General features: G+C 35.6%; 1 protein-coding gene across 1 annotated transcript; it reads left to right on the top strand.

Moving 5' to 3' along the window:
- The first annotated feature begins 2,841 nt into the window (after positions 1-2,841).
- Positions 2,842-5,161, top strand: LOC145067102 (uncharacterized). The gene is made up of 5 exons (XM_079014313.1): positions 2,842-2,898; positions 3,318-3,376; positions 3,505-3,606; positions 3,901-4,586; positions 4,884-5,161. The coding sequence occupies exons 1-5, from the start codon at positions 2,842-2,844 to the stop codon at positions 5,159-5,161; spliced, it is 1,182 nt and encodes a 393-aa protein (XP_078870439.1).
- Positions 5,162-11,823: the final 6,662 nt, after the last annotated feature.

Genomic DNA, 11,823 nt, shown 5'->3' with positions numbered 1-11,823 from the left:
GGTGTCTGAAGTGGAATCTGCTGAGAAAGAGAGTTCGGATGAGGAAGGTTTGTTGTTAAATTTTGATGACGAAGCTATAGCTTTTTACTTGAAGAATTGGGTGAAGAAGTTTTTCAAAAAGCCTTTCAAATTGAAAGGGAAAAAGATTGAGCAGAAGGGAAACTCTTTGAAGACTGATGAGGAAGAGAAGAAGAAGATTAAAAAATTTTAGAAGAAGGATGAAAAGATGAAGGAGTTTAAAGGTAAAAAGAAGTTGAAAGGAGATTTTGGCATTAATTGTCATTACTGCAACGGTTCGAATAATCTTGCTGTTGATTGTATGCTTCGTAAGAAAGAAGAGAAGAAGATCAAAAACAAGTACGAAGCGTATTATATGGAGAAGTTGGAAGAAATTCATGAGAAGGCGAAGAGTTTGTCTCTAGTGGCAAGAAGGGAGAGTGATGATGAAGAGAGTGGCACTTATCAGATCTGGTCATCCGGTTTTGATGATGAAGAGATGAGGCATCCAACTCATGGTGCCATGTTTGCATGCTTTGAAGAAGATGATGAGGAAGAGATTACTGGACGTTGTTTTGTTATGAAGACAAGTGACAAATCCCCAATGACAACCGAGGTACATTCATTTGTTGAATCTTTTAATATTCCGTTACATGCATATGATTCTGAAATAATTGCATTTGATGATATTGTTGCTTACTCTAATGCTATTGTTGTGTCTACTAGTAATGAAGCCAAGAAACTAAATAATCAATTGCTAGAGACACGAAATTGTTAGACACAAAAAGTAGCAGGGTAGAATATCTAGAATTGCAGTTACAAAATGTCAAGAAGGCTAGGGAAGCTTTAGACAAGGATGTTAAGTTGTTGTTGAAACAACAAAACATTTATTGAAATACTGCCAAGCTATTATATGCAAAATTAACTGCTTTACATCATTATTCTGACATTAGCAAAGAGCAATATCTAAAATTGCTACCTTTTCTTGCATTCGAAAGAGAAAAAGTTGATGTAATGACATACGATTGTAAACATACAATAGTTGATTTTGACAAAGTACCAGATGATAGGTTTGCATATGGCATTGTTAAGATAGATGAGTTTCTAAATGCAGACGAATTGGTTAATATTGTTAATGAAATTTTAACAAAAGATGAAGAAGTGAGAATTTTGAAACTTGATTTTCAAAACAATTTTGTTGATATCGATGAGAATTCAGATATTCTTAGCGAAATCAGTGAAATTGAAGAAGAAGAAAGTATTGATTGTTCTCAGTTATCTATCATTAATATCACATCTAAGATCAAAGATAAGGAAATTTTTAATGATTCTATTGTTAAGGATGACATTGGAAAACCCTCTACTTCGAATTTTTTTGACTTTGATGATGTGGAAGTACGAGACAGTTAGACTGATAGTAGTGATGATGAGAAGCACGAAGATCAAGCTTCGAATGTGTATAAAAAAGAAAACAAAGTTTTGAACGAAACTGAAATTCCAAGAGTTGTAGTTGACCAAGTGTATGGAGACACTGAAAAGTTTGACAAAGTGATGACAGACAAAGGAGCACATTTTCTGGAAACTAACACAGTTGTAGATCCAAATTTTACATGCACGGATAATGTTGTGTTCCCAAACCAAGTTTTTGTCACCACTAGAAATTCAGAGATTATAAAACCAGAATTCAACAAATTAGTCGAAGAGGACAATAAACGTTCCACAGACGAAGGATTCTATGCAAATCAGAATATTATTTTAAACAACCTCACTAAAAATTCGTATGTTTTTCAACAACAGAAACCAAAAAAAAAATGGGTTGTTAAATCTGAAAAAGAAAATGAAGTTGTTACAAACGAAGTTGTTGATTCAACTACAATTGTGAAACTTAATTCAAATGAATTTAAAGAGCTTGTTGATAAGTTTTCGAAAAATCATAAAGTTTCAAAGAGAAAAGCATGAAAGGTCATTTTTTGGCATGTTATGACAAAGAAAGAATTTTCTGTCGTAAAATCCAAATTTATAAATAAGAAAAACAATGTTTCGAAATCCAATTCAAAAAACATTGGGAAAGCAATGAATTTTCAAAAATCATTGGCCACAGAAAAACCACGAGATACATCTTTTCATCAACCAATGAATACAAAAGAGACTTTTCCAATTATGAATAAGGTTGGAAATGTTCGAAAATTTGAAAACATTCGAAAGTATAAGACTTCACAAAATGGTGTGAATGATTGAAAACTTAACAATGTTCGAAAACCTTCGAATACTCAACCATCTTCGAATGAAGCTTTCTAATCAACAACTAAGTTTACTCCACAAAAGCCAAATTTTCCAAATCCTTCAATCATAAAATCATCAAAGGTTTCAAGAACAAAAGGAAAATCAGAAGTTTATTCAATTAATCATTGGCTTGAAGGACAAGGAAAAAGATTTCAGACTGGAAAATTTACTCAAGATCAAATCAAATTCGCTTATGAAAAGTATTTGAATGATTCAACAAATGGAAGTTTATCTTCTCAAGATTCGAATACTGTAGTTCAGCAATGGAAACCAGTCAACAAAGTAACAAAAATTAAGAAGCCTGGGGTGCAATCTAGTGAAAATCTGAAACTATAGAAAAATTACATTTCAATACCTTTTGAAAAAGATGTTGATTTAATTGATAAGATCACAACACATGTTCGCACATGGGCTTTCGGCTCGAAAATTCATTCGTTGTTTCAAACTAATAACCAAGGACCCAAAAAGCCTTGGGTACCTAAATTTTTTCAATTAATGCAGATACTTTGTGACGAGCAATACGATAACAAATGGTACATTGATAGTGGTTGCTCTCGTCACATGACTGGAAAGAAGGAGAACTTAAACGATTTTCGAATCTTGAAGAATGCTGGAGTGGTAAAGTTTGGAAATAATCATAAGTGCCAAGTCAAAGGATATGGGAAGATCACGAATTGACAATTCACGGTGAATCGCGTTGCATATGTCGAAGGCTTACGACACAACTTGATAAGTGTATCACAACTTGTGGTAGGCACTGGAAATCAAGTACTTTTTAATGAAGAAGGAAGTATTATTTCAAATGTTTATACAAAAGAAGTTTTGCTGAAATCCAAACAAAAGGGTGATATGTTTACTTTAGAAATCAATCAAATTGTGGGTAAACCTGCTATTTGTCTTCTTTCGAAAGTTACATCAGATCTGAGCTGGCTATGGCATCGAAGACTTTCACATCTCAACTTTCGAAACATCAACAAACTTGTTGTTCAAGATCTTCTTACTTGTACTTAAATATGATAATGATTCTTTATGTGCAGCTTGTGAAGTTGGCAAGCAACATAAACAAGGTCATCCGATCACAAATTATTCGAAGATTGTCTAACCACTGGAGCTTTTACATATTGATTTATGTGGTCCTTTGACAGTTTCAACTTTAAAACGTAAACGGTATATTTTAGTCATTGTTGATGATTTTTCAAGATTTATGTGGGTTTATTTTCTCAGGCTTAAATCCGATGTTGCACAAATCATGATTGACTTTATCAAGCAAATGGAAAAGATGCTAAAGAAGATGGTTCGAAGGATAAAGAGTGATCATGGAACTGAGTTTAAGAACAATGTTCTTGATTCATTTTTAGTGGATAAAGGAGTTTCGTATAATTTTTCATCTCCATATACACCACAACAAAATGGTGTAGTTGAGCGAAGAAATCGATCTCTATGCGAAGCTGCGAGAACAATGTTGGCCTATGCGAATCTTCCATAATATCTTTGGGCTGAAGCAATATCCACTGCATGTTTTACTCAGAATAGATCTTTCATCCATCGTTGTTTTAACATTACTCCTTATGAAATCATCAATAACAGAAAACCTAATGTGAAATTTTTCCATGTTTTCAGATGCGGGTGCTTTATTATGAGTCTTAAGGATAATCTTTCGAAATTTCAAGCGAAAGATGATGAAGGGATTTTCCTTGGATATTCGTATAATTCACTTGCCTATCGAGTGCTCAACAAACGAACTCGAAAAGTGGAAGAATCATTTAATCTTACTTTTGATGATTATTATATCAAACAATCTGATACACTTTTTGAAAATCATTCAATTCTACAAGAAAATCATACTGAATCTAAATTTATACAATCCTTGGATATTGATTATGATTTGATTTTTGGCAATTCAGATTATGATGCAAATGTTGCAACCAATGCTCCTCATAATCATATCACTGAAGTTTCAAAACTAATTGATGATTCAACATCATCTCCTCAAGAATTGGGCGAAAGTATGCACAATGATCCAGTGGAGGGGGAGCACTTGGATTCGAACACTCTAATGGTGGGGGAACATTCTTTTGAGGGGGAGAATGAGAGAGCAAATGATGATGTTGAAGGGAAGAAATTAAATGACAATATTGAGGGGGAGTTAAATCAAAATAATGAAACTTATCATGATATTAATGATGTTTGTTCGATTGCAAGATCTAAAAAAGATGAATTGTACGAAGATGCACCTTTGGACTTCGATCCAGCTTATCCACCAATGGACAAATGGACAAAAGATCATCCGAAGGAGCAAATAATTGGTAATCCACAAGAAGGAGTTTTAACAAGAGCTCAAATTCGTGCAAAGAATGAAGTATTAAATGTTAATCAATAATTTTGCATGTTTAATGTTTTTATCTCTAAAATTGAACCAAAAACAGTTAAGATTGCAATGGAACACTCAGATTGGGTTGTTGCAATGCAATCTGAATTGTCTGAATTTGAAAGAAATAAAGTTTGGAAATTAATTCCTAAGCCAAATGATGTTTCAATTGTCGGATTAAAATGGATTTTCAAAAATAAAACCGACAAAGATGGAAATATTGTTTGAAACAAAGCCAGACTTGTTGTAAAAGAGTACTCTCAACAAGAAGAAGTTGATTACGAAGAAACTTTTGCCCCTATTGCAAGACTCGAGGCGTTTCGTATATTTGTGGCTTATGCAACTCACAAAGATTTTGATGTATATCAAATGGATGTCAACTGTGCATTTCTGAATGAAGAACTCGAAGAAACAGTTTATGTGGAACAACCTCCAGGTTTTGTAAACAAAGAACATCATGATTATGTTTATATCTTAGATAAGGCAATTTTTGGTTTGAAACAAGCACCATGAGCCTGGTATGCAACTCTTACTTCATTTTTGAAGCAATCTAAATTTAAAGAAGGATCAGTTAATCCCACATTATTTTGTAAGAAAGTTAGGAATCATCTAATGATTGTTGAAATTTATGTTGATGATATTATTTTTGGCTCAACTGACCCAGTTTTGTCTAAAGAATTCAAAGATCTGATGAAGAGTAAGTTCAAAATGAGCATGATGGGAAAAATTAATAATTTTCTTGGTTTAAACATTCGTCAAAACAGAGAAGGAATCTTCATAAATCAAGAAAAATATACGAAGAATTTGCTCGAAAAGTTTGGATTGACGAATAGCACAAAATTATGTGTTCCAATGGCAACTGGCATTGATCTTGCTTTATACATGATTGGATTGACGAATAGCACAAAATTATGTGTTAGATAAACCTGCCATTGATCTTAATTTATACAGAATCATGATTGGATCTTTACTTTATTTAACTGCGAGTAGAAATGATATCATGTTTTCTGTATGTAATTGTGCTAGGTGTCAATCAAATCCATGAGAACCACATCTCACTTCTGTAAAGAATATCTGTCGTTATCTCAAAGGAACATATTTGCTTGGATTGTGGTATCCTTCAAATACTGGGTTCTTTATTCAAGCATATTCAGGTGCAGATTTGGGAGGATGTAGTCTTCACAGGAAGAGCACAAGTGGTGGTTGTCAATTGCTTGATGGTAAGTTGGTAAGCTGGCAATCGAAAAAGCAGACATGTGTGTCAATCTCAACGGCCGAAGCTGAATATTTTGCTGTTGCAACAAGCATATCACAAATAATTTGGATTCAAAGTCAATTATGTGATTATGCAATTAATATGAAAAAGAATCCATTATATTGTGATTCACAAAGTGCAATAAGAATTTGTCATAATCCTATGCAGCATTCGAAGACCAAACACATTACTCTTCGTTATCATTTCATCAAAGATCATTGTCACACCCCGAAACCGAAGGCGGAAACGTTCCGGGGCGGAGGTGACGTCATGTAAAGTATCACAACCAATGTACATAGCAAGCATAGTAAACATAACCATTACATTACATAGAAATATTTACATTTGTTTGAAAACAAAGTGATACAAGTTTTATAGATACATTAGTTTGCACAAAAGTAAAGACGTGACTTCTACATGCTCCGTCTTCGCCAAAAGATTGTGGGATACCTGTCTAACGAGAACCTGAGAATACCAGCAGTTTTAAAATATCAGGATAAAGCTGGTGAGTTCATAAGCGGTTTGTTTCAGGTAAAAGAACAAGTTTTCTTTGGTTTCCTAAAAAAGTTGTTATCCAAGAAAATCCCATATTTTCTTATAAAAGAAGTTCAGTAATCCATTTGTTAAACAGCCTGGTTAAGAGTAGTTAAGTTATCCCAGGAAAAACCCTTATTGTCCTTAAAAATTGGTGATTGGTTGTCGATTCGGAATGCAGTGTACAAGTATCTACCATAATTGTAGCGTTTGTGTGAAGTATCCTAAAAGCCTAGTTATCCTGGAAAAGTGTGTTAGTTTTAACACATATATAAAACTATTAATTAGGTAGTAAACTAATTCCTAAGATTACTAATTTGCTAAATTCTTTATTACTTAAAAGTAAATCTCAATTATCTAAATTGCGAGTTCTATAACCATACGATAAACTAGATATGGCAAAAGGAAGGCCAATACATTTTATGACTTTTGTCACCTGTAGACCTGCCGGTCCCACTGTAGCTAGCAGCAAGGTGCGGGGTAGTCAGCCCCGTATAGATCTATACATTCTTCTAATAGATTCTGGTTACAGGTGCGGTCCTCCACTCGCGTATCTCTATGGAGTGTTTTAGAGGACATGTCTCTAATCTTAAGAATAACGAATTTACAAGTAATAATGCGGAAAATCCTTTTTTAGATTCTAGTTACAAAGGCGGTCCTCCACTCGCGTATCTCTGTGGAGTGTGACAGAGGACGTATCAAAAGTTATAAGATTAATGATTTTAACATTAATAATGTCGAAAATCATTTGTGAGATATAAAATATAACATTTTATAATGAGTTTCGCAATTAGTTTGAAAACTAACTCTACAAGTTAAACAGTTGATTAATACGAATTTCAATGTAAAAAAAAGCATACTGAACATGTAAGTATAACATATGTAATAATAACTTTTGAGTATAAATTTCTTTGTACTTTTGCTTGTATTCCCCCCCCCCCCCCATGAAAATATGAAAAAACACGGAAAATGGTGTAGGGGTATGAACTCACCAGTCAAGAAATGTATCAGTTGGATGCTAAGAGTCAGTTCGAGGCTTGAACGCGTGCGGGGATCCTACGTAACATAAGGAGATACATAATTGTATCAAATTAGACTTTGTACTACTAATTAAATAAGATAATACATTCTGAGTCGCAATAACACTTTATCTCAAGTGTTTAGAATGATCCGGGTTGTATCTAAGGGTGTGTAGGGCCTAGATAAGGAGTTTAATCTTCAAGAGTAAACCCTTATGGGTGTTTACGGTCCAAAGACCATATCCCCATGAGTTTACGGCCATAAACTCATGGGTGGTGTGTTCTTGGATGTTTAAAGGTCTTACAACATTAGTGGAATTAGGCTAGGTTCAGTTCTAAGGCAATGGAAGTGATTAAACCATCGAATGGACCATTATGGGGAGTTTACGACTATAAACAAGGATTTTACGGCCGTAAACTCTTACATGCCTGTTAGGTCCAGATAGTGTTGCGTCTTGGGCTCGATATTTAGTCCATTTAATCTCCGGTATGGGCCTGTCCATCCGTGAGTTATTTTGTAGGGTTTAATATTTATAGATGCTTGCATGCATCCTAGAACGAAAGATTTGATAGAGATTTTTATAGCTTTCATTGTTCTTATCTTTTGTAACCCTAGTATCCTCTACAGCGGAAGTTCTTCATCGAGCTCTACTGAGGATTGAATCAATTGAATCATTCGACACATTCAGATTCATTCTTGTGCTTTATCTTACTGTTTTTCGTTTTCATGATTTACCTGTTATAAGATCTAATCGATCAAAGAGTTTTATAAACTCATCAATTGGTATCAGAGCAGGAGGCTGTGTAATTCAAAAACATCTCTTATGTGAAAGAAGTGATTAGGGTTTATTCCGCATTAACTGATATTTATTGAGTCGTCACTCCATAATTGACGTATCTCGTTATTTATTCGTTTTGCCCTAATATTACGTATTACAAGTCTGATCTTGCAACAAGTTAAACGATCCAGCATGGACGATTCTCAATCTAATCCTATCAACATCTCAAACAGTATTGGATCTACAACAAAGATTCCAATTCTTTACACTCAAGATTACGAGGTTTGGGCGCATCATTTCGACGACTACGTCATCGGATCTGAAGATAATGGGTATCTAATATGGGAAGCCATTGTGTCTGGACCATTTGCTCATTCAGGAACATCCAGAATTATTAAAACTCAGAAGGAGTATAATGATCTGTTAAAGGATGTGAAAGACGTCGCTCAGGACGAAAAGGAGAAGTTTTAGTGCAACATCAAAGCATTGAGACTGATTCGATTCGCTCTTCAATCTGACACGTTTAGGTTGGTGAGTTCATATAGTACCGCTAAAGAAATATGGGATCGGCTACGAGAGCTGTATTCCACAGATGAAGATTTTGAGCACTCAATTCAGACCTTGCTTTTGTCTGAGTTTGGAGAATTCAAGCAAAATCCTGATGAGTCCGTTACACAGACGTTTGATCGTTTCAATCATCTTCTCAGCAAGATGATCAAACATGATATCGAAAGGAAGCTTATTGAACAGAAGGTTACTTTTTTGAATGGTTTAAGATCTGAATGGAGAGTTGTTGTGTCTACTGTTAAAGCACACGAGCAGTTCAAATCATTTTCACTGGCGAAACTGGTGGGTATTCTGAAATCCAAAGAAAAGATAGTGATGCAAGAGAAGAGTGTGGTCTCAAACTTGGGGTCCTTGGCCCTCTTGTCTAAAAGTAAGAATGCAGTAGAAGACGAAGATCTGAACCTGGAGGAATACGATCTAACTTCAGAAGATTACGCTATGATGGTGTCCAATCCCAAAAGGTTCATCAAGAAGAAGTTTCCTACCAATAAGAACCGAAATTGGCAGGGAAGCTACAGTTCAGAAAAGGTAAAGGAGGAGCCGAAGACTGAAGAACCAAAGAAAGAGGTGAAGGTTGAAGCGGATTCTGGTGTCAGCTGTTATTACTGTGGAGGAAAGAATCATTACGCCAAAGAGTGTGTTTTGAAGAAAATGACGGAGAAAGATGAAGAGGAAATCCTGATGAAAAAGCTAGAAGAAATTAAAAGGAAGAAAGTTGCTTCTAATCCTTCTATGAATGCTCTTATTGTACAAGGTTCGGCAGAGGATGATGAGTTCGGTGGCGTACAGGTTTGGTCGACCGACTCAGAAGATGATGAGGTGAGAAAGCCTTCTCATGGAAAGGCTTATGTCGCAAGAGGTGGTGAAAGCAGTGGAAAGTGTCTGATGGTGACTGACGTATCTCACATGAGGGGATATAATACTGATGGTGGAAATGAAGACACCAAGGAGCGAGAGGACTTGTGCTTCATAGCAAAACCTCTCAGTGTGCAGATCAGTGAACTTGATGAACTGATCAAGAAGGTACAATCTCTTTTTATTTTGTTCAAAATTCCACAGAAATCATTTGAAAAGGAATTAAATAACTTAAATTCAAGAATCTCGAATCTGGAGAGTTGTTTAACTCAAACACGGGTCACTAATTCTAACCTGACTGACCAAATAAGCAGGGTGCCATCCAAGAGTGAGGAACGAAGGATGTGGATTGAGCAGAAGGAGTCGGAGCTAATTAAGTCTAAGGATGAAAACATTTATTTCCAAAGAGACAATTTGAAATTATTAAAACAAAGGAATGTTTTTTGTTTGATTGCTAAAAGACTTTATGCTAACATTACTCAACTGCATCTGAATTGTGAAATAGGGCAGAAGATACATCGCATGATTTTACCCTTCCTTGAGTTTAAGGAGGGATGAAATCGATGCTGAAGCATACAACTGTGAAAGTGTTGTATCTTCTGATGATGTGAATCCTACTTATATGTATGGTCTGGACATGTTGGGCTGAAAAGAGTTTTGATGTTGCGTCTTTTGGGCTCGTTAGATTAGCCTTTTTATTTTCCGGTTTGGGCCTGTCCAACCGAGAGCCTTTTATGTATTGTATATAAGTTAATGCTTGCATGCATATTAGGTCAAGATTCTAGAGATTATCGATATAGCGATTAATCAAGAGTACAATATTTTCCAGTAATCGTTCTTGTAATCTTCCAATCCTTTACAGTTGATGTTCTTAATCGAACTCTTCTAAGGATTTTGTTTAATCATTCGACTCGTTTGATTCAAGCTGTTTGTTCTTATTATTGCGTTTTTACTGTTTTAAATTCATACACTTGTTCAAGATCTAATCGATCTTCTTAGATTAAAAGTTGTTTTAATCCCATCAATTGGTATCAGAGCAGGAGACTGTGTAATCGATACACATCTTTTCTGTGAAAAAGATTTCCATTAGGGTTTTTCCGCAATCATTGATATTTATTGAGCCGTCATCTTAATTGACGTATCTTAGTATTTATTATTTTGCCCTAATCTGCTTTATTACAAGTCTGATCTTTGAACAGGTTTTTACGATCATTATGGACGCAACGCAATCAAACCCTATTAATATTTCCAACAGCATCGGTTCTACGACAAAGATTCCAATCTTGTACACCCATGACTATGAAGTATGGGCGCATCATTTCGAAGATTATGTGATTGGATCGGAGGACAATGGTTATCTCATATGGGAAGCCATCATCAGTGGACCGTTTTCTCATTCTACGACGTCCAGAATCATTAAGACGCAAAAAGAGTACAATGATCTGCTCAAGGACGTGACGAATATCGCGCAAGATGAAAAAGACAAACTCCAGTGCAATATTAAGGCACTTAGGTTGATCAGATTCACCCTTCAGTCCGACACATTCAGGCTGGTCAGCTCATGCACTACGGCGAAGGAAGTGTGGGATAGACTTCGCGAACTGTATTCCACAGACGAAGATCTTGAACATTCCATCCAAACCTTGCTTCTATCTGAATTTGGTGAATTCAGGCAAGGGGCCGAAGAAACTGTGACCCAGACATTTGATCGCTTCAATCATCTTCTCAGCAAGATGATCAAACACGACATTGAAAGGAAGCTCATCGAACAAAAGGTTACTTTCTTGAACGGACTGCGATCTGAATGGAGAGCAGTTGTTTCCACAGTCAAAGCCCATGAACAGTTTAAATCATATTCTTTGGCGAAACTGGTGGGTATTCTAAAGTCCCAAGAGAAGATTGTGGTTCAAGAGAAGAATGTTGTCTCCAGTCTTGGTTCGTTGGCCCTCCTATCTAAAAGTAAAGCTGTGGTGGAGGATGAAGAGCTCAACTTGGAAGAGTATGACCTCTCAACTGAGGATTATGCCATGATGGTATCCAATCCTAAGAGGTTCATAAAGAAGAGATTTCCCAGCAACAAAAACCGAAACTGGCAGGGGAGTTACAGCTCAGAAAAAGCAAACAATGAACCGAAAGCTGAGGAGCTCAAAAAGGAACCGAAAGCAG

This window comes from Lactuca serriola, chromosome 1 (genome assembly GCF_051521515.1).
Source record: "Lactuca serriola cultivar US96UC23 chromosome 1, Lser_US96UC23_V15, whole genome shotgun sequence".
Taxonomy (NCBI): domain Eukaryota; kingdom Viridiplantae; phylum Streptophyta; class Magnoliopsida; order Asterales; family Asteraceae; genus Lactuca; species Lactuca serriola.
This window is presented reverse-complemented; position numbering and strand designations above follow the sequence as displayed.

Bases quoted from the DNA above. Each gene is read 5' to 3' on its own strand.
- LOC145067102 (XM_079014313.1), top strand. From the start codon at position 2,842: ATGACTGGAAAGAAGGAGAACTTAAACGATTTTCGAATCTTGAAGAAT. The intron at 3,377-3,504 runs GTCTAACCACTG...TTATTTTCTCAG, and splicing joins TCACAAATTATTCGAAGATT to GCTTAAATCCGATGTTGCAC. The intron at 3,607-3,900 runs GTTTAAGAACAA...CCATGTTTTCAG, and splicing joins AAGAGTGATCATGGAACTGA to ATGCGGGTGCTTTATTATGA.